We start from the raw sequence: 24,487 nt of genomic DNA, 5'->3' as shown, positions 1-24,487 counted from the left end.
ATTTTGAATGATGTCATAATTTGCAATATCTTTTAAACTATTTGAAATTTCTTCACCAAATTTGGTATGGATCATCATTAGCATGGCCCGAAGGTACCTGAGAAATTTGATCACAGCGCCACCTAGTGTTCCAGAGATATCATTGTTTTTTGAAAAAACGCTTATAACTTTTGCTAACATTGCTTGAAATTTGATTTCTTTATGTCAATATATTCCTTGGCTTATGCCGATTTCAACGATATCTCATATGTTATTTATCAACAATGTGACTGGCCGCCATATTGGAGTGAATGTAAAACAGTTTTTTCGCTACTCCTCCTTCAAAATTGGTCTAATTTTGTCCAAACATGTACTCAAATGATCTTCGGACTGAGCCGCATAAAAGTACTGTCCCCGATTTTTTTGCTATACTGGAAAAAAAAAGTTATGATGTCGCAAACTTAATGAGGTCAACCCATAATTGGTTCAGAGGCTGTAACTTGTGAACAGTTTGTCACAAAATCATAAAATTGGTGTCTATCGATTCCTTGCGTCATGTCGAATCTGAGGATATCTATTTTGCCAGCATTGGATGTACCACATCATAAGCTATATTAGCATTAAGTTAGCTTAGCATGCTAATCTCGTTAACATGATTTTGTGTGCTCATTCACACACTGAAGCCTCTCCTCTGCAGCTTTGTAAAACATGTCCTCTGGGTGGCGCAAGTGGTTCAACCATGCGTCATGAATCCCGAACCATTGTGGTCGTGGGTTCGAGACCAGTGTGGGGCGACTTTGAAATTGTGTATAAAATAATAATTTAAATTCCTTCCGGCTCTGCACTGCTGTTGGTGCTTAAATGCTAGCTGTGCTGCTGTAATTGATGTGCTTACTGTGCTTGATGTACATTAAATTTCTGATGTTTTGCTCTTCTGGCTCCGCATTGCGCTACAGCGGCTGTTGCTTGCTCTGCCTTGCAGGGCTTGGCCCCGTATTGCTGCTTGCAGCTATATTTATTATTATTATTATTATTATTATATATTTTTTTTTATTTCTTCTTTTTTTTTTTTTTTTTTTACAAATGTGTATATGTTTATATACAAAAATGTGTATACACACAAAAAATGTATAATAGATTGCAGAACTATTCATCAGTTATCTCGTGACCTTTAAATATATTGAAGTATAAAGTATTCTTAATCATAAGACTTAAAGGAGTCTTCCTGTATCTGAATGTCTGTCATTTATTTCTTTGTGACAGGCTTGAGTCCAGGAGACTCTGGCATTGTTCTGAAATGTCAAGTGTGTGGCTACTCTGCTGACACACCTGCCCTACTTCAGCAGCATGTCCACACACACCTGGAAGTGAGGGTTCCAGCTGAGAGGAGCCCCACTCCTCGCCAGAGCAGTCCTCCTTCCTCTGAGCTCCCAGACCTGCAAGACAGGGAGCTTGTTGCCGGCGTGCCCCGACCCGACTCTTCGAGCCCAGGAGCCAATGGCAGCTCGGCCTCTCAAGGCTGCAGTCCCCTCAACCAACTCATCATCAAAGAGGAGCCATGTTCAGACTATGAAACCGATGCAAAGGAAGAAGAACAGGTGGGCAGTCCTCAAGTAAATGCTGTGGAGGCAAGCTCATCTCAGTCTAATTCCCCTAAGAGCCCCACCGTGGTGGCGGTTAAGACCGAGCCGGCCAGTCCCACCCCAGGTTCCAGTCCTGCACACTCTGGAACAGGGGGTTCAGTTCTATCTGGAGGGGCGTTGTTCTTACCACAGTACGTGTTTAATTCTGAGGCTGCCATAATGCCACAAGCGTCTGAGATATTGGCAAAGATGTCTGAAATGGTTCACAGTAGGCTTAAACAGGGACAAGGACCTGCAGCCGGACAGCAGACCTTCTATCCACCAGGCTCTCCTGCCAGCGTTCAAAAGGGAGCCACTTGCTTTGAATGTGACATCACCTTCAACAACATCAACAACTTCTACGTACACAAGAGGCTTTACTGCTCCAGCAGGCATCAGCAAGGAGAGGCAGCAGGTCTGACGAAGGAAGGGGCGGTCACTGCAGCTGCTCCTCCTGCTGCCCACGCTGCTTCACCCCAGGCCAGACCGGTCAGTCGTGCAGCTTCGGCCTCTCCTAGCTACCCCGACCCTGCAACAGGAGGCACAGCTTCTGAGCCCAAGTTAGTGGAGGTGAAAAGTGAGGATTCAGGGATGAAAGATCTCACCTGCTCGTCGTCCTCTGAAGGAGAGGGACCTGGGGGTGGGCAGGCCAGCGAGGGTAGCCAAAGTCCTAGTGGCTCCGCAGAAGATGCAGACGACGATCCCACTCGCACCTTCTGCCAGGCCTGCAACATTCGCTTCAGTCGTCATGATAACTACATTGTCCACAAGAGATTCTACTGCGCCTCGAGACATGATCCCTCCAACCAGCGGCCCCATTCTGGCAAGACCGCCTTCCTTCCCCAACCTATCCGCACACGCAAGCGCAAGAAGATGTACGAGATCCACATGGCTCAAACGGAGGCTTTGGCTAATGCCACAGCAACAAGTCTGGGGGTGAAACAAGAGGGCCCTTCCATTCCTCCGTTGCCCCAAATGTCCACACCAACACAAAGCTCAAGTCCTGAGGGCGACGGGCCCATCGACTTGAGTAAAAGACCCCGACTAAGAGAAAGCCAAAGTGGGGGCAGCATTCCCGCTCTCCCCCTTACTGACTACCACAAGTGCACCGCCTGCAGCATTAGCTTCAACAGCATTGAGAACTACCTGGCCCACAAGACCTACTACTGCCGGGCAACTACCCTGCAACCGCAAACTATGGAGCAGCTTAACCGGCTAAAGAGACCCGCTTCCACCTCACCGAAGAACCGAGCTGTGGACCTGCACTCTGATGCCAAAGTGCTTCAGACAGGTAAAACTGCAGTGGTTGCGCATCCATCCACCTTGCTTGGCTCTGAATCCACCCCTCCACATGTGCAGGGAGCAAAGACCCCAAGCACCTCCCCAGTGATGTGTCCCTACTGCCCTCCCAACAAACTGCTGACCTGTGATCTGATGGAGCATTTTAAAACAACTCATGGTCTGGTGCTCACACTACAGCAACATCTTGAGGCGCAATCCGCTGGAGTCAGTCCCAGTTCTAGCCTAAGCCCTAGGGAAGGAGCTCCTCTCACCCCTCCTAAACCAAGCCCTCGGCCCCATAAGGACAGTGTGAATGGCCGGAGCATCAAGTTGGAAGCAATCTCTCCTTCCTTACCTGTACTTAATGGAAGTCCAGTAGAACCCCAGTCTGTGGGGTCTGGTTCTCCAAAAGCCGTACCCCCTGCCCTCTCCCCTACAGGAGTAACTGTATCACCTGTGCCTGAAGCGCTAAGAGAGGTTGGGCATCTAGGCCACACCCCATTGCCCACACTCCTCCCTGAAAAGGCGGCCATTGCTATAAACCACGCCCACACAACTCTGGCCATGTCTAAAACACCCCTCGCCTCACCCGTGCAGAATGGGAACACGCGCTACTGCCGGCTGTGTAACATCAAATTCAGCAGCCTTTCCACTTTCATTGCACACAAAAAATACTACTGTTCCTCTCACAGTGCCGAACATGTCAAGTGAGCCCTCTACCTAGTCAATTCTGCCATTCTTCTAATGCATAGAAGTGCCAATCACGGCACTGCCCGACCTGATCTGGACAGAGCATGATAGCAGGACTGTTACTAGCCAGATACAGAGGTCTTCATGCCGACCATGTTATCTGGAGTTGTTACTATGGTAACTTATTACATGTTATGGGTCAAGTTTTTATCACACTAAGAGATGAGACTACCTGCACACAGAATGTGCCCCGCTGACCTATTCCCACATTCCTGCAGACTTCTCATTTCACTTCTAAGTTTAGAAGTCTGCTGATGGAAAGTAACCCTTTAATTAGCTTTTGAAAATGGTGTTTTAATCACTCCTATGTTTTTATGTTCCTTCTAATCAATGATGGCATTGTATATTTGTAAAAGATTTCAAAGTTTCTCTGAGCCATTTTTTTTGTTTGTTTTTGTTTCTAAATGGCTGATTTGAGGTAAATTCTGACCCCTAGTGGAGGTCTCTATAGAACCCAGTCGGCAGATTTTTGTCAATACACTGACTCAAAAAAAATTTGTAAAAAACTGAGTAACCCAGTTGAATTGTCACCTGGTTACCAGTTCAAGATGAAAGAAAAAATGTGAAGAAACTATTTATCATTTGATTCCTAATGCATTTCATGAGAGTTAAATACTACCTAGTTTCTTTTTAAAGAAATACTTTTTTGTTTTAATACTGTCAAAAGGAACCATTTCAATCTTCAGCGTGGTGTATTTTCTTGGTTCTTGAATGTCATATTTGACTTTTTTTGCATTGATCAATGGGACTTGAGATGTAATTCTGTAAGTGTTGGTATAGCACGGGAGAAGACGGCACAAACTATTCTGTCTCAGTATTTGGTCTTGGCTCCCAGACAGACGTTTTCCATCAGATGGATGTGCATTTCGGATCTGAGGACTGTCGTAGGGTTTTAGGGTTTGGATTTCAAACGGTGTAAGATATTTGTTCTGTCTCTAGTCACCAGCTCACCTTGTCTTTGTCCCTAACAAAAAACCTTCACTGCTTCAAATCCAAAACCCTTTTGACCTGCTGAAAAGTGCCATCTGTAATCTGACAAACTGTCATGGACATGCAAAGAAAGGCGTGTTTGTTTGGTCTTTTTTTTTCTTTTTCTTTTTTTTTTACCTTGAAATGAAGTATAGCATAGAAGATTCATATCAATGTCTTTCACACTGTTGAATAATGTTGAAGGCCACTGAAAGCAAGAGAATTGGAAACTGACTCATTGCTCCTATTGCTTCTTTCTTAAACTGGCAACGCAGCGTCACTCTTGTCCTTCTCTCGTTTGCTCTGTTTCTCTCATTCTCAATGTTGACTCAGTGACGTTTTATGCTCCTCTACATGTGCGTGTATGTTGAAAAGAACAGCGTCATGCAATCTATTCTCCTGTGCAGGCTACCTTGGCAAAGCCTTAACAAAGACTCTCGTCACTATGTCTGAAACAACGGGTCACTTATGTCCACAATGCTCGTCACTCTCCCCCACTAAGTGGACTTTGTGTATGTTACAAGTGGTGTTTTCCCATTTCCTGTGTTACAAAAAAACAACCTCAGTCATCTCTGCGGTAAGAACAGGAACACGCAAAACTGCGTGCAAATGAGAAAAGTTGAAATTTCTCTCTGCTGTTGTGGTTTGAAACGGTGCTGCAACCGTCATCAACACATACAGGGGCGTTTACAATTCCATTGTTTTATCATTTAGCGACTGTCACAAGTCCATAAGACCAGTGCTGAAAACCTTTGACCTTTCCAGATCCCTTTTCTATTGCACTGTGTTGTACAAAAATACTGAATGTTTTAGTTATAGAAGCTTTTTTGTATGTATTTATGTTTTTACAGCACTTTTTCTTGTCCAAACCTATCCCCGAAGGACTTACTCGTGAATTTAGAACATTTTAACACAAGTGAAAGGTAATTCAAATACTTTGTGAATAATTAAAAATGTTGATGGAAAAATTATGAATGTCAACCTTTTTCTTTTTGTTTTTTTGTTTGTTTGTTTTGATTTTTAATTTCAGCTACAAAAAGTTCCACTACACACTTGTCCAAACTATGCATGGGAAATAAAGAGTCCAGAAGGACATTCAAAGTGCAAGAGAACTTGTCGTACTCTTCTCTCTCCAAGTGGTTTGTAGACTGTGATGCAACACGTTACGCATTTCGGGAACTTTGCATAGCAATTTTTAATGACGAGACTTGTTTATTTTTCCCTTCGGGTTAACCGTTTGACACACAATGTTTATATTGGAGGCACATTTTACTTTTATGTGTGTGAGAACAATAATCAAAGGGATAGTTCTTTTTTTTTTTTTATTCCTCATGTCATTCAAGCACTGTATGTTTTTCTTTGTTTAATGAAACGCTAAAGAAAATATTTATTTAGAACTGCTTTTTCCCATACAACTAAAGTGGTGTTTTCTACTGTCGAGCTCCACAAAAGCAGATAAAAGCTCCATTCCAAGTCTTCTAAAACTATACTTTAATGTGTAAACTTTAGACAAAAATTTGAGTCATATTCACCCGGTTTTACAGACAAAGCTTAAGCCTAGACCCAGACTAAAATGCATGTTAGAGCTGTTTTAACTGAAAGCAACTTGCACTGACAAATCTTAAAATATGCCATTGTTTTGTCTCAAGATGCACACCAGTAATATTTTTTCTAAGGCATGTTTATAAAAGCTACTTAAATGTCCTAATTCAACTAAGGCCTAATCCTGGTTTCATCTAAGCCCTGTCTGTGAAACCAGGCCATCAACTGACTATCTTGCCTTTTGCTGTGCTTTTTGTTTTGTTTAGTTTTTTGGGATGTTTAGAACTTGGCAGTAGAAAAAATGGCACTTTGGGCAGTTTTCGTTGCATGGAAAAGAAAAATCATGAACATTTAAAAAATCAGTTTGGGTAAAATGTTGAAATTAGTGCTTTTTTATACTCAAAAGAATGCTTGAACATCTTTGACATAACTTTCTAATATAGTCTTTGTTCTTGCTAACAGTCTTCTGTTCTACAATAGCCTACAAACAAGTTACCATCTATGTTTAGATTCACAGACTGAGGGTTGTTGTACAAGGTAAATTATTTCTCATTGCCCCCCCCCCCCCCCACACACACACACACACACTTTTATTATTGTGGTGGTTTGGTCAAGCCTTCTTGAATTATAAAAGTATTGCTCGCACAGCCATTCCAGAAACAACATGCTTTTACAGCACACGTGTTAAAACCAAGCTGTAATTATCTGAATAAAGTGAAGCTTTCTTGCCTTGAGTTTCAAGGCTATTCCGCCCTGCCCTTTAAAAAGACTTTAGAGAGAGAGAGAGAGAGGGAGACTCTCTGTATCCTTTTCAAGGCTCTGTGCTTTTATTTTGTCATCTATTGAGCCTTACAGTATCAGTATTGATGGTGAAGCTGTGTGGAAAAAGAAAGACATGTTTCACAAACTGAGTCACATCAAAATGAGTTTAACTTGTGTCCTGAGGGAGCCAAGCACAATTTTACCTTCAGTTTTCATGGTCATAATGAATGATATTTAATAAAAAGGTTTTGTTGAATAGTTAAATTCCATTTGGAATTTTAATGGACATGATACATCACAAATTGTGGAGTTGGGTTCGTAAATGTTCAATTTACGCATACACAGTTCCTGTAAGAATTGAGTTATTTAGTATTATTTAGCATTTTAGTAGTATACTCTTAATCACACATTCTTAAATGGTTAAAATGTTCTGTTTTCACCTACTGAAGTCAAGGGTAGCCATTGTTTACTAATTCCATTTCATGAAGTGATGCATGTATGAGCGTGCAACCTTGTATAAAATATACTGACTTGATTCATCTGTAGTCAAGCATGTCCAATAAAACAGAATTAAAATATGAGGTTAGAGAATGAGTCAGAGGTCTCCTCTTTAGGGACAATTACAAAGAACCTGACATGTTTTTCCTTGTAGCAGTGCTTTTAAATCTCATTTAACATTCAGTTTACGTATTCACCATTTATCGTAGTTCTGGCCCATATAGATCTCCTTTGGAAAGGAGACAAAGAGTGCAAAATACAAAAATTTATGAAAACAAAGAGCCACCTGTCGTGCAAGAATGCAATTTAGCACAGCATGTTACAGACAGTGATGATTCTAATCAAGTGGCACACGTAATCAAGTGCATGTTTATGAAGGTCAGATTATCTTTAGGTGGTCATAATTCATGCTTTTAATATCTAGCGGTGCTTGTTTGGGTCATTTTTCTTTTTCTTTTTAGTTGTTTGAATGCTGTAAAATGGCACAGCCTTTAGTGTGACAGCTGGAAATGCAGATAAAGTCAATGAATGCAATTTCAGATGCTGTGTATTCTCGAGTCGGTTTTGAATTTTCTGAATGGCTTTTCAATCATGTCGTGATGTTGCTGTACCTGAAGTACCCCAAAGCAGATAGCTGTCCACTTTGGCATCCCCAATACACATCAAGTGACAGATCTTTTTCTGCAACCTCCCCTGGCCTTGGCTGAGCTCATCTCTGAATATGCTTTGGCATCACTTTATTTCATCAGTGTTTTTTTCATTTTCATAATCTAGGGCTGACAGGAATAGTGGAGATGAACAATCAAATCTATGCACATGGAAATGCTCTTCGTTTCAGCATGTTTAACAATAAAAACAACAAAAGATCATAATCCAGCCTTTCTTGCACTTCTTACATTTTATATTCTCACTCATTCTCTAATCCTTCTGGGCAGGAAGTTTAGTGATAGGGTCAGTGACCTTTGTTTATTTTCAGTAAACAACTTTACCAAGAGGCCATTCCCCTGGTGGGGTGGTCCCTCACACCGATAGGGCATTGCAGACCCAAGGAGGCATAGGCCAGCAGTATTGCATCAACTATGGCGGGTTCATCCTTCCAGCCCCCACTCAGGATCTTGACTTTTGAGTCAGCCTTTCTGACCGATTGGCTGGCTAGCGGGGCATGGTGGGCCGTGATAGCTACCACACATACTTGGAACATGGATGGGGTGCGTCCCGCATCCAGCAATTCTTGTAAAAATGTCAGGATCGACTAAACGTCAAACAGACTACTTAAGGGCATAGAGACGCCTAGTAGACGGCGCTCTGGCCTCTGAAATGGTGTTCATGAAACTCTGGGGAAGGCACAAAGGCTATAGATGGAGGCTCCACAACTTGAGTTGAGGGTGCCAAATTGTCCTTTTACCTGGAAAAGGAAGTTCCTCCTCACAGGGATTGACCAAGGGGCTGCTGACAGCAGCTGCACCATCTCGGGGAACCAATGTTGGTTCTACCAGAGTGGGGCCACTAGAAAGACCAAGCGTCTGTCCTCCCTGATTCGTCTGATGACCTGAGGGAGCAGAGCTACCAGGGGGAAGCATACAAGTGTGAGCTGGGCCACTCGTGGGATTGTGCATACTTCTCCCTTGAGAAGAATATTGGGCAGTGAGAGTTCTCTTCTCAACCTCCGCTTGCCCGAAGAAACTTCAGATCATCTGAACCATCTGGGGGTGGGATCTTCATTCCCCTGGAGATCCTCTGTTCTAGGACAGCATGTCCGTCCCTTGGTTCAATCCGCCCGGCACTTGCACCTCCTTCACCGAATGGAGGTTGTGCAACTCACTTGTGCACTGTTCAAGCTGTTCAAGAAACTGAGGTTTCCCCAAAGCGTTAATGCGAGTGAACCGTATTGAAAGGGAACCACATTTATCAGCAGTGTGACAGTTGGTCAGCTGCACTGAAAATGCAGTAGCGTTGCGTTGTCAGCAACAAGCTTTCCAGCTAATTGTATTTCTAGCATGACATCGTAGTCATTTGTTACTTTATATTGTATGCGTCGAGTGTACTGAACAATCCGCTCCTTAACAACCAATCGTCAGCATTCACTGTAAAAAATGATCGTAATTTTAACGGTAAAAGACTGTAAAAATGCTACAGTGAAAAACTGTTAATTGGTTAACAGAAAGTTTCCGTACTATATACGGTAAATAACTGTGATAGATCTAACGGTACATTTAATGTAATTTTACTGTAACATACCGTTAAATTTACAGTTTTTGAAAGTCAAAAAACAACTCATTGTATAATTTACAGTGAAAAACCGTAAATTGACATTCCCACAATTCCCTGTGACACTTCACATTTGATGTATTTTTGTTGAAATAACTATGTTTCTTCATAGTTTTCTTCGTTTTTTTCTAATCAGTTATGTACACTAGGGGTTTATGTTACATTTAATGTTGTTAAATTTATGTTTATTGCATTTTTAAAATTTCATGTGTTACCATGATGGTGTTTAATGTTTGTGTGAATGACACTGTGCAGCTTCTATATATTAGTATTAACTTTCTTGTGGAAGAACTGCTTGTGTTGAGCTGTGATTGATCATGTGACTCTCATCACTGCTGTGATTGGTGGTTATCAGTGTACAAAACAGATATTAATACTTCAATAGGTCGGTAAATTAACATTATATCATATTACTGAAATCCAATGTTAAATATACAGTTTTTTTCCGTAAAAACAACAGGAAGAAATTACCTTTTTTTTTTTTACAGTATTTTTCCGTTTTTTAACAGAAATTTTCTGGCGCCCCTGCTGCCAGAAAATTGCCGGTTTTTTTACAGTGTTTCTAATGAGCTGTTCTTTATCAGAGTCACTAGCTGACGATCCTTTCTCATGAATGCTTTCAAGCAGCATTCCCACAACGTTCAAAGAGCTGTTATAACGAGATGCCCAGGTTCTGAACGTTATGGATGAATATGTTATGCTACAAAAGTGCTATCATCTCCTCAGGTGTCTTACCACTCGAAATTGATCAACTAATGATCAGAGCATCACACCAGGAGTGATCTGAATGTACTGTCTACATAGTTCTGACCTCTCTCCTTGTTATCTCATCTTTCTTCTGTACTAGATGTATTCTCTGCATTAAAGTCCATGTCTATTAGTGATGCAGAGGTATGCTTTATTAAGATGAGAGACTGCACAGTCTGCAGGAGAGGTGAGTAGGCCTTTCTTTCAAACATCATGCAATGTTGGCTTTAATGATGGGCTCTTCAGTAGCCATCATCCTGACCAGATGATTCATTGCTTAGAAAAATATACAACCAATCATGTGTAGGCCCCCAGAAGTGAAAGAGAGTGAAAGGCCAAACCTTGGTCTCACAGCAATAGACAAAGTGAAAAAGAAGAGGTAAAATCAGGTGCATTTATACAAGAAATGTTGTGTTCAAACAGATGCTGGCAAGGTCAAGGTGTCTGACCGCCATCTGGGGCGTTTGTGAGTCACTCTTTCCTCACAGCATCCCTCATTAGTCCAACACACACTTTTAAGAACACCTCTGACTCTCACATTCAGCCAGAGATCTTTACACTATTATGGTTCCAGTCCTTTATCAGTATGTAATAATGTCTCTACGTACTGTACTGGAGATGTGTGCTAAGTTAACAGCTTAAGTTTAAGTTGTTGCCTCCCTTTTACCATTAGAAAAACTAACTTATGATTTATGGTCTCCTCTTTGGAATTTTCTTGAGAATGTATGTTGAATGTCCTTATCTCGCGATTTCTGCCCATTTTGGCAGAAACCATGTGGACAAACTATTTTTATTTTTTTGTATATGTACAGACATTAAAACATCATGCTTTCACTCTAATGTAGCTCCTTAAATGCTGTACACATTTGTCTTGCTCTCACTTGCTGTTCAAACCTTACTGTTATACTTCCCCAATATTATATATCATATCTTCTAAACACCTTTTTGACATCACATTTTAAGGAGTGATGTTATTGTTCAAACTATTTTTGGCCACTGGTTTCTCTTAGTTTTTTTCTCAGTAATTTCTGTTATAGGAAAAAAATCTGTAAGCATTTTTTGCAGAAAACATATTGTTCTTGGCACAAAGTACAAGAATGTGGCACAAGGGTTGTGCAATTATGTCTGCTAGTTGGATGTCATTGGGCATTTATCCAGTGACTTTCAACCCTGTAACATTCAATCTCAAAATATTTGGAAAAAAGGGCTTTCACAAAACTTGTTTTGAAAGAGAAATGTCATGGGCAAACTCCACTTGACTGTTTTTTAGCATTAGCAGAATAATTTAAAAACATCCATCCATCCATCCATCCATCCATCCATCCATCCATCTCCATCCATCCATCCATCCATCCATCCATCCATCCATCCATCCATCCATCCATCCATCCATCCATCCATCCATCCATCCATCCATCCATCCATCCATCCATCCATCGAATGGCTCTAGAAACTTCCTACTTCATGCTCCAAATGTGGGATTTTACAGCATATCAGTTGGTTAATTAAAATAGCAGCAGCATGAGCAGGAGAACATTTGACAAATCAGAAAAGGATGCTAAACTAGAGCAGACAGACACAAGTTGCTCTGTGACTGGAGATGTTATGATGCGCTCACTCAGTATTGCACTTAAAAGGACATTAAGTGATCATGAGTGGTGGTAAGTGCTACAAAATCCTAAGATTGCCTTTTGGTGAGTGCTTGGTGTATCGCTGATTAGAGTAATGTGAATTATGAATGTGTTTGAAATGTAAACTAGAGTTAGACCTGTATCAGACAACCCACTAGACACAAATCTGCCTTCTGCCATTTGAAGAAAAGTCCTTGTTATGTTGGACCAGAGATTTATACTGAGCAGGTTTGAATCTCAAATGATGGAGCAATTAGAGACACCGGGTTGCTATATTTGTCAGATCACAGAGCCCTGATCTCACCTCCGAAAGGATGAGTGGGTGCCAATCATAAATATGGCTTAACCTTTCCCTCAGAGTTCATTGTTATACGACTAATAAGGATAAACACACTGTAAAAAATGTATTGTCAAATCAACAGTAACTTACTGGCAACAATTATCCAGTAGTTGCTGTATTTCATTCAACAGTAATATTACTGTAACACTAAATACAGTACTGTTAAGCATTCTGTAAAATTAAATACATTATTTTACTGTATTTTTTTACCATGTTAAAACACAGTATTACACCGTTGATTTGTAATAATACTGTATAGTATTATACAGTTATGAAATGTTATTTTATGACTTTTATAGTGCTATTATTATTTTAATATTTTATTATAGGAATATTATTTTAATATAGGAATATTATTTTAACTGTTAATGGGAAATAGAAAAAAGAACAATTGAAGCTTTAACTGCACAACAAGGTTTATTGTGTATTTTTAAACAATACATTAGTAATAATAATGTAATATAACACAACAATAAAAATCTGCTTTAAAATAAGACTAATGAACAATATATAATTAATAATTAAAATCAGTGAACAATTCATGTATTTCAATTCATGCAAAAATGATCCTGAACAGGTAAAAAAGAAACTTAGAAAGAAATCAAGACAGGTGAGGATGAAGGCCAGGTGAGGAGGGTAGTGATGGTGTCAAGTGGAAGAAGAGCGACAACACTTCTGATAATCCTGCAAGGAATGATAAGCACAAATCAATCAGAGGCAAAACATACAATTAATAATCAAAAAAAACCTAACTCACATTATCAACACCTTTTTAGGAGATTTTTTTTTTGCCTATGGTATCCACCTTATTTTTACAGTGGGCATGGCCATTTGTAAATGAAATGTGTCTGGCTTCCGGTGTCATCTGCTTACAGTTATTTCTAGCAGTACAACAAAGCTTGTTATGCTTCTTGATATTTTGATGTATTGAATTTGTCATAATTGTCAACAGTTTATAGCACAAATATTTTTATCATTTACAGCACTTTGTTATTCATCTCGTTATTTCCATATAGTGGGTAATGAACCGGAAGTCTCGCACATTCACAGAAAATAGCTTAGGTAGGCTACTTTAGTTTTTACATACAAGAAACACGTTCAACATGGACACGCAAACGGTTTTCTGTGGTAACGAACAAATACTCTGTAAAAGAGAATGAACATGTCCTGTATCAGAAGCTAAAGTAATAAATATTGAGAAGGCAATGGCCCATATTCTATATCTCTGACTCCAAACAATCGGTCACTGATCAGGGCTGCGTTTCCCCAAAGTATTGTAACCTTAAATTGATTATAGAACAATTACCACCAATGGTCTCTACGATCAATTTAGGCTTAAGATGCTTACTATAGTCAGTTCCTTTCATAGTCATGTCTGTCGATTTGATTCTTACTCATTTTAATGATGAAAAAGACGTGCGTGAGCTCACGCCGTGAGAGGCTAATGTGAACGCTGAGCGGCAGCGGGTTAGATTAAATTAACGCAGATATGAGGTGTGTCTCAGGTGTGTTTAAACTAAATAACTCCCACTTGATTAGGACTAACAGTAGCTGCTGTTCATTTCTCTGCTGTTCGATTCTCGATTTTGAATCAAATTTAATTTAGATATGCATAGATTTGATTTTAGATTTGATCATATATTTTAATTCTATTCTATGCATACAGTATATCAAATTGAAATTTGATTCAAAAGAGAATTCCCAATTTCAAAAGTACTGCCTCTTTTGAATCAAATCGTGACCCCAAGAATAGATTTGAATCGAATCGTAGAATCAAAAAGATTCCCACCCCTATTACATTTCATTATATGAATATACATATACATTTCAGGACAACTTTACCTGTTGTCTTCATTATTTAATGTATGTTTGAGAACATTTAAAACTTAAAAGAAATAAATATTTGACATTGATTGTGATAATTATCAACACTGACTGATATGAAACATTTTATCAAGATGATTTTTTACCATATCACTCAACCCTATTTTTACCATTTCATATTTTAATTAAAACTTATTTAAAGAGATGTTACAATTATAATATAAAAATATGAATTCTTTGACTTATACAAGGCATATTTGTTAAATGGAAACTGTAAAGGGAACATAATTACATTTTAAAACAGACTATCAATTGAAAAATGTATGGTTTAAGTCATTTCCACCCTTTTTGGATTTTTTCTAAATACAGATTCAGACACAAATAATTTCTACAGATATGGACTCCACTGCACATCCCTAATATTACTCTTACCTTAATGATTGTGCTAATCATATTCTGCAAAGTCCCTGATGTAAGATGCAACGTGTGGATTCAAGGCCATGGTCTTCCTCCGAACAACCTTCCCACTCTTTCTGCTCACCTGGAACTGTGATGTGCATTTCGAATTTTCAGGATTTATCCTGACAAGAAACCTACAAAAAAATAAAAAATATTTTACTGAATCAAGAGTGATCACAATATAGCATAATCTGTAATAAGTCACATCACAATAGGGGATAAGCTCTAAACCATCACTTGTGCAAAATAAAAACCCATTGGTGTTAGTGTTACTAATAGAAATCAATTTGTAACAAAAGTGTATGAATGAACACTGACTGAGTCAACTGCACAAGGTCCTGGCAGATCGCCAGGTCAGGTCCTCACAGGCGTGTAAAAGAAAATTCTGATTTAGACGAAAATAAGCGCGAATAAATCAATAAGAGGAATCGAAAATTTAATTTTATAACAAGAATCCGAATCCTAACCTTGGGTATCCGATTTCAGGATATATTGATCGATTTGATATAAACCGTATGATATAAAATAATGAACGCGCGGGCACTTCCACCGACTTAAAATGGTAAATAACAAAATTATTAGATCATTCTGACCTTATAAGAGGCTACATATGCAATTTATGTTAATAAAATCACATTTATTAATCAAGTAGGCTAGCTATCAACAAGAAGGAAATACGCTTCTGACTTAAACGAGGCGTAGAACATAAGCCGCGGGCAGTTCTTCTTCTAAACTAAACGTTAACCTGCTACTATTTAGTTTGCATAAAAAAATAATAATAAAGATTCATCACTAACCAGATATTTATGGCGAAAACTTCGCCGACAGACACAGCGACGCGATGCAAAGGCCTGCGCTCTCAAAGTTAGGCTACTCAGGGAACTAAAGATTTCTTCATAAAATGGCAGCTTGTGGTTATTTTTCGCGGTCATTTCGTACTACTCTATTTAAATTTACAGTAGGTTAACATGTCCCAAACTACATTGAAACATAGAGTAGCCTATCATACTGTAGACAGCTTATAGTAAAATGTTGAGAATAAATTAAACATCGAAATCGTGGTCAGCTATTCTCTAAAAAACTTTAAAGTTATTAGCTAGAAGTTCGAACACATACACATATTAAGATTTATTACTTACCATATGACGAAGTTCCAGGTCGGCAGAAAAGACGTGACGATGCACTGAGTCACAACAGAAAAACTCTTTCAAAGTAAACGCGCTCTCCTGCACCCCCACTGACAGAAATTAAGACTGTTAGACTGTAGGACCCAGTCCTGGAAATGTTTTTTGTAAGGATAATGTTAGTAGTCCTGTGGAATTGTGTGTGGTGTTTTTCGCGGTCAATTTGCACTGCTGTATTTAGATTTACAGTAACTAATAATTTCCCAGAATGCATTGAAAATCGACAGTAACATACTGTCAACTGAGTGCACAGTACATAACTGTTGAAAATACAAAATAATACTGTGAAAGCAACTAAATCTACAGTAACATACTGTACATAGGTTATACAGCAATAAACTGTTGAGAAAAACAGTATAATGCTGTGAAAACAACAGAAATCATTTACAGTGCAGAATATGTAAAATCCTTGTTAAATTTGGGTTGAATGTTCCTACAGCCGATAAGCATATTGGGTGTGAGACTTTGACAGGAAAAACAGAAAAACACAAGCAAAAATTTGCTAATTTGCTCTAAAATTCTCAAATGTTATCTTCTATCAGGCTTATCTATGAAATAGTAGGCCTATTTCAATGGTTTTCAAACTTTTTTCATGCCACTAAATATGATGATCACCTTTCAAATGATCTTTGAGAGACTTCAAATATAAAAGGCTGTTATGGATAAAAACCCAATTTATACTGTTTCTATTAAGTATTTATTTTTTATTTATTTATTTATGTTTTCCTTGGATTATTTGATTACTCGTAAGTAAACAGAGAGGCTTTTGGTGGTAAATGTTGCAGGGTTCTGCACTGCTAATTAGCAATATAATATGCAGATCTGCCGTGCATGTTCCTTCCAAAACCTATAACGGATGGCTGGATGATTTTCGAAAGGTTAACTAATTATTCACAGTTCTTATTCTTTTCATTCATGAATATCATTAGTGATTAATTATTGCACATAAATTGTCATGGCAGATGCTCCAGTGAGAGCTAGTAGAGTGACAGATGTCTGTAAAGCCTGGGAAAACAGTATTTCACTGCATATTCTAAAAAAATATTGTTAATCAAATTATTGCTTAAATGTGTTTATAATGTTGTGGAAGGAAGGAAACCATGTTTAAAGCAATTACAGTAGTGTTGGTTGTTAAATGTCTCCATAGAAACGTGGGAAAATGAGGGAAGAGATAGAAAAAACTCAGAACTGTTATAATGGCCTGAGCCAAATTGAGTTGAGAGCTACAGGAGATGCTTTACTTTGAACTGCTTGATTGGAAAATTATCAGCCATAAGCAAGGCCCGTTGAGTTCCCTGGGCTCTGAAGACCTCGGGTCTTCACGTTACATGAGAGCGTCTTTCTGCGAGGAAGTCTCTTCTTCAGGGTCAAACGTGAACTCACAGGCTGGAGAGACTGTGTTGCCACTTAAATACTTCTGGCTGTGATTGAAAATGAATGACACAATTAACTCACATGAACAATGCTTTATATTACATCTGCTGATGATGCTTTATTCAGCAATAGATTATAGAAGGATGATCATGATTGTAGTCTTTGAATTCTTTGTTCAGTCACTTAGAAATGCACATTTTCATGCTGTATCATCACCACCTATCTATATCTGTCTATCCATCAATCCATCCATCTTTGTTCAGTCTTCACTTAGAATTGCAAATTTCTACAAAAAAAAAAAAAAATCTACACTGAAAAAAAAGTTTAAAATGTACTTAATTTTTCTTTTGCAAATTTTTGTTTACACAGATTGTAAATTTCACATATGGGATTAAGTCAAATCTGCCTAACTAAGTTAAGTAAAATTAACAAACAAAATAAGTAACTTTAAATTTTAACTTGGCCAGTTAAAGTTTATAATTTCTACTTAATTGAATTTTACGTTTCAATATAATGGTTATTTTTTCTCAAAAAATATAACACTGAATTAAGCCATGCTTTTAAAGTGTGTGCTTTACTTAGAAAAACAAAGTAAATAATACAGTAGATATCGTGTAGTAGACAACATTTACATAATAGAAGTAACACGCCCACCCGAACACAGAGATCTCAATACTTGGTACACAATAACGGTAACATTCATTGGATCATTTTTGAGTATGAATGTCATTTTGAGGTGAAAATGAACTCCAGATGTCAGAAAAACAGCAAGTTACTAAATCTAACAACAAAAGCAATTAAATGATAAAACAGCTGGAAACTAGTGAAAATGATACTGGGAACACCAATCTCACAAAGTTGAGTGGGTCTATCTACCTTTGTTTGTTTTTGTTAAAATATAAAAGTATTCCTGAATGGTAAAAAATGAATAAACAAATGCAGGCTATATAGACCTTATGCGCCAGAGAAACGAGAGCGCCGCCATCTTTAGAATATTGTCTTTTAACTTCCATTTTGTGGTCGCTCTGTATATTTCTATGGCATTGCTGTCCAGGAGTAATTAGCTTTTGAAGTGGATTTACTTAATGTAAAGTTAACGAAAGTTATCATGAGGACTGTAGGCTAATGTTTAAAGCAGATGACTAAACAAATGTCAGTCGACCGGGAAGATTTTAAAACGAGTCGTTCATTAATAAACACGCAAAATCAATGCTGTGAAAATACAGACCGGAAGTCAAAAGACAACGAGCGCAGCGCTGAAAAGGGGCGGGGCTACATAAGGTCTATAGGTAAAAGTGCCTTCTAAATGATTTTTGCTAATGTTAAAACTGTGAAGCATTATAAGATATTCCAAACTATGTGAATAAATGAACAGATGCCCACTTTTCTGAGGACACTATTGGGAGGACTTTCAAAAAGTGCTTTAGCCATATTACTTGAGTTTCATATGACATATGACGTGAATTCAGCTCTCATGTACGTTCTCAGACAGCTGTGACTCAATCTGTGATAATCATGGCTTGTCTAATTATTGTGTGTACAGTGGTATAAACCCTCACTCCTACACTGTGTTTTCATTAACCAGTACCTGTTTTAATCCCCTCAGTGCTGAAATTGATGAAATCATCAGTGTTGATGTCAGTAAGTTGCCCTTTTCTCACAAGGAAATTGCAGAACCAGTCGGAACCTCCCTCCCCCCTCTCTCTCTTTCCTATGTGGTTGCCATGGCAGTGAGTCATACCAACACTAAAAAAACTGCCAAATTCTGACAGTATACATAGCTAGTGTTTTCCATTAAAACAGTAAAGTATTGTGGAAAACAATGCATTTTGGGCAATATTTTGCACAGAAAGCAACTGCTGTTAATTACAGCCCATTTTCAAAGCTAATATACTGTATTTATGGATTACGGTTTTGCACTGTAGTACGCAATGCATTGTGGGATAGTGCATTTGAAGTAGGCTAATAGCACTGAATGGGTGTTTCACAGTGAATAAAGGAGTTTGAGTCAGGGACGGCTTGGCTTCGTGTAAATGGCCCCTGAAACTGACTGCAGTGAGGAGCGCGTTCTTTTTAGGGGCGCTTGAACGACACCGTAAAAATGCATTTTAATTGTTCATTTACACGACAACTGCGCTTTGGGGGCCTGAAAACGCAAACTTTTGAAAAATGGTTTTAAAGGAAGTTTTTGAATACTTTATCGTCTCCGTATAACCTGCAAAAACACGAATTTGTGAAAATGGTGACGTCATGCGCATGCGTATATTATGTGTTCAGTCTATAGGTGCGTAGTGTTTCTTTACAAAGTGACTTCGCCAACTGCCTGGCAGCATATAGCGTTTTTAGCTGTTTTCACAAGTCCGTGTGAACGGGATTGTTTTGATAATCTTTGTCGCCTGTAAGTGAAAAACGCAAAGGAAAAACGTTTCAGTTTTTAGTACATCGTTTTTGTGTAAATGTAGGTTACCCTAAAGGCCCGTTCACACCAAGAACGATAACTATAAAGATATATTAGCGTGTGCTTGTCTGTCACTTTAAAAGGTTTGAGCTCATTTACAGCAGGATTCATTCTAAATGGCTGTCAAGGTTTTCATGGTTCACCCACTGGATAAAATCATTCTGAAAGCGATTCCAACGATATCGTTTCTCTGTGTCCGTAATCGTTGGTGTGAACTCTGCTATTCTTTAATATTGTGAACGATTTTTAGAACTATTTCTTTATCGTTATCTTTATAGTTATGTTGGTCCTTGGTGTGAACGGTCCTAAAACAGTGACTAATGAGCTGGAACTGAACAAGCCGGAATGGCTTGAGAGTGCGTTTAAGTGAGTGATTGTAAACGCGTTAAACAGAGAGGTAATACATCGTTTATTCCCAACTTTATGTTTATTTGGCTAAAGGCTTTCAGACTGTGTATTTCTTGGTGGAACTCAACCTGATGGTTTTGGCCATTTAGTGCTCGTTGGTGGAAGAAAAAATAAACAAAAAAAGTGATTTTTTTTATTTTTTTCAGTTTTATTCTGAAGATTACTGATTTTATACTTTTTTTTATACTTGTCATTAAGCTCAGTTGTGCTTTCAAATGTGTTGTATAGTAGCTATTACTATAACTATTACTCTGTTTTTTATGATTCAGGCTTGAAGTAGGCTACCTAAAACAAAGTATTTTCAAGATTGCCAAACGGCCATTGCCCTTTTTGGACATCAAAACACCATAAAACTCTCATCCACTTGCTGACTCGATTTTGCCCGTTTTATTCTGGATCTAAATTATGTGCACCAGTTGAAAAATGCTGAATGCAGTGTGAATTTGACATAAATCACTACTGAATTGTACCATGAGGGCCCTTATAGTCTGAAATTGGTTTTAAGATGGAGGATGAGAGTAGATGTGTGAAGATTGATTGAGGGGAGATGAGTCAGCCATGAACCACAAATCTGAGAATCATCAGCACTTCAAGTGTAGATTTAGCTGATGGTAAACTACATTGGCCTTCAAGAATGATGACGCTCTAAAACCATGTGCTTTCACTTCTAGATGAGTGAGCAATTCAACAGGAATCCTGAGAACTCAGTTTTGAATTAAAAGAAATTCTTGGCTAAAGAGATGACAGATGCTTCCTCTCTCTTTCTTGCACACTTTCTTTCATTTCCCCCCTCCTCTCTATCTCTCGCCCCCTCCGAGTTATATTTGTTCAGAGACCCGAGGTCACATGCAGAAGCTGAATGCTGGCAGGAATGATTTCACCATGCTGTTCCTTGGCTCTGTTTGTATGACAGAGAACAGATCAGTTGTAGTAGCTGTGAAAAAAAGATCAAGGATACACGATATAAAATAAAGAGTTTATAATTATTTGTAATTGTACTGCAATACTGCTAAATACTGTATACATAATCACTACATTTTTCATACTTTTTTTATATAATATTTTATATACATTTTATTATACAACAGTTCCACACTTTGAATCTGCACAGAATCCCGTCTGTCCATTAGTGCGGGGGATTTTAGTGAATCTTTCTGTAGGCTACATTGGTAGCCAGTAGGTGGCGGCAAATGATTGTTTTTATGAGTGAGTCATTGAATCAATCCTTCAAAAACACTGAGTAGTTGTCTCAATTTGAAAGATGTGCCATCGAGGATATCCCGTTTCAGAAAAGTAACCATTACGAAATTGTTTTTCCTTGTGAGGTGTGAATTATTGTAATTTCTGTCTTCCATTGGAATGAAATGGTTACTTTTCTGAAATGAGACAACCTCAATGATGTATGCAGCCGACAACCTCTAGGATGCATCCTTCATAATGAGACACAGCATCTCATGAAGATACAAGTAACAGTCTTTATGAACGAGTCACTGAGTCATTCACTGAGCAAAGCTTATTAATTTGGTAAAAAATACAATGAAACAGTAATACTGTGAATTTCTATTTTAATATTTTTTAAATGTAATTTATTCCTGTGATGGCAAAGCAGAAGTTTCAGCATAATTGCTCCAGTCTTCAGTGTCACATGATCCTTCAGAAATCATTCTAATATGCTGCTTTCCTTTTAATGAACACACACACACACACACACATATTTATTTATTTATTATTATTATTTTTATTTTATTTTTTTAAAGTGATTTTTTTTTTTTTTAAATAGAAATCTTTTGTAAAATTATAAATTTCTTTTATGGTCAATTTAAAGCATCATTTAAAGCAATATTATGTACTGTATAATGTAAAAAAAAAAAAAAAAAAGTGTGTATGTATTAATAATGAATGGAAATTTGTATAAAATAATATGTATATTTTAAAATAATATGTTTTTATTTTAAAATACAGAATTTATTACTCACTGACAACCCAGGAGTTCAGATAATACATTTTATCAGTGGCTGTGAATTTCACTAAAAAAGACTCGTATCATAATTAATGTTTTTCTGTCTAATTCTGCAGCCTTACAGTTGCGATATATTGAGTCACAATCATGACCAATATCTCGCCAGCATGTTACGTGGGGCGTTAGGAATGACATCTCTGCAGTCTGTCGGTGGAATATCTAATTAACAACATAAAGGAGAAGAGAAAAAAGAGGCCATGACAACCAGGCTCTTACAGATAAAAACTAATTTTCATTAGGCACAGAGTGACATGCAATCTGGGAACGGCCTCGTGTGAAAAGTTCACTGATAGTCGCTTCGTTTCATCCCTGTTTCCATCTCTGGAATTTCTCCATCAGTTTTCTGCACATTTGCAGCTCATCAACGCTCCCTCATGAGACATTATTAAAGACGATTTGAGAATATCACACAGGTTATTATCTGGCTTGTAATTACGGAAGCCCGCTCCTCAAAGGCTCAAAAGAGTCGCCGCAACATTCTCCTGATTTCTCTTGATAAAAAATAATTTAGACTAAATAAAGTCTGTGCATTTTGTGTATAGGCTACTTCCTTTTATTGAAATTACTTGTCTCTCCGTGGACCTGCTTGTCCATCAGCTGGCCATTGCCTGCTTCTGTTTCGCTTTTGCATTCTTGATCATCTGGACGTGTGTCAGGTTTTGTTATCATATTTTGAAATGATATTTTCCATCCACTATTTCCCCAGTGACTCAGCGTGTGGTAACGCCTCAATGGCGCAGCAGGCAGCTGCCACTGACTGGCCATTTTGTCTGTCACACTTCACTACCTTGGCTACCACTATCTGAACTCTAAAGGTCAATTTAAGTTTTTGTGTTATACAAGTAGTCAAGTGTCTTTTTTTTCTGACTGTCAGTCCAAAAGTGTTTATGAGAATAAAGGGACCAAAAACTCTCATATCTTGTCATCCTCAGACAATTGAGCAGTCATGAATGTGTTTTTGCTAGTCTCTTGCTGATAGGAGGCTTAAAAGAACCGTTCACAAAAAATAAAAATTCAGTCATTTAAATTTACGTAACCACAAAAAAAGAAATTGTGAATTGTTTCAGTCGCAATTTTTTTTTTAGTGTTTTTTTGATGGCCGATATCTTTGAGATCAGGGTGGCTGATAAAAAGCCAGTATATATATATATATATATATATATATATATATATATATATATATATATATATATATATATATATATATATATACATACACAATATATACAAAAACAAATATATATGTCTATATTTTACATTTACATTTATGCATTTAGCAGATGCTTTTATCCAAAGCGACTTACATTGCATTCCAAGGTACACATTTACTTTCTTATCAGTTCTTGCTTTCCCTGGAAATCAAACCCATGACCTTGGTGTTGCAAGTGCCAACGCTCTACTGTTTGAGCTATGTCTATATATGTCTAAACTGTATATGAAAAGTATTATAGCGTTTGCTATTATATAGTAACAAAGGAATACAATATGTATGTATATATATATATATATATATACACACACACACATATTTATATATATATATATATATATATAAATATGTGTGTGTATATATATATATATGTGTGTGTGTGTGTGTGTATATATATATATATATATATATAATATATATATATATACATACATATTGTATTCCTGTGTTACTATATAATAGCAAACGCTATAATACTTTTTCATATACAGTTTACTTTGTTTAACAGTTAAACACAAACCATAACTAATGAAGACGGAGCACTGTGTGCTCTGGCAATAGACCGTAAAAAAATGGCTCTGCCGCTGCCTTTCTCAGAGCCAGCATTTTCAGCGCCATCAAAATAAAAGTCCAACTTCTAACACATCGTCCAAAGAGAACAACTTATTGGCCGATATTTTAACAATGCCAAATATCGACAAATGATTTTTCGGCCTTGGGGCTATATTGGTCAACCACTACTTCCAAAAAGGCGCATTGGTTCCCAATCAATGTAACTGAAAATAGATACTTCCACAATTATTAAAAATTTCTCTTTTGTGTTCCTCAGAAGAAAGAAAAAGATGCAGGTTTGGAACAACATGATGGTGAGTGAATGATGACAAAATTAAACATTTTTGGGCCAACTATCCCTAAGTGATGGACCAACATGGCATAAAAACATCTTGCCACACAGTGGTCAAATTTTCTAAAATTGGGGGCCATTTAAACGCTTTTCAGACTCCCAACAGGCCACCGTTTTAGAAACTATTGCCCATTCATGTGCTCTACAGAGGACCCATTCTGATTCTATTACATTTCCTCTGCTGTTTCCCTTTTCTCCTCAAATATGTTTCCAAATGCCTTTTACAATATCAGAGAAGCAGGTAAGTGCATTTATGC

At 37.9% G+C, this 24,487-nt stretch overlaps 1 protein-coding gene across 1 annotated transcript in view; it reads left to right on the top strand.

The window, feature by feature from the left end:
- Nucleotides 1-5,706, top strand: part of zfpm1 (zinc finger protein, FOG family member 1) — an 81,426-nt gene extending 75,720 nt beyond the window's left edge. Inside the window, exon 9 of the mRNA XM_079874761.1 lies at nt 1,243-5,706. Coding sequence (XP_079730887.1) covers nt 1,243-3,593 — 2,351 coding nt within the window. The 3' untranslated portion in view covers nt 3,594-5,706. The remainder of the gene's footprint in view (nt 1-1,242) is intronic.
- The last annotated feature ends 18,781 nt before the right edge of the window (nt 5,707-24,487 follow it).

The sequence above is a fragment of the Squalius cephalus genome (genome assembly GCF_949319135.1).
Source record: "Squalius cephalus genome assembly, chromosome: 6".
NCBI classification, from domain to species: Eukaryota; Metazoa; Chordata; class Actinopteri; order Cypriniformes; family Leuciscidae; genus Squalius; species Squalius cephalus.
The sequence above is the reverse complement of the archived record's forward strand: the minus strand, read 5'-3'. Positions and strand labels throughout refer to the sequence as shown.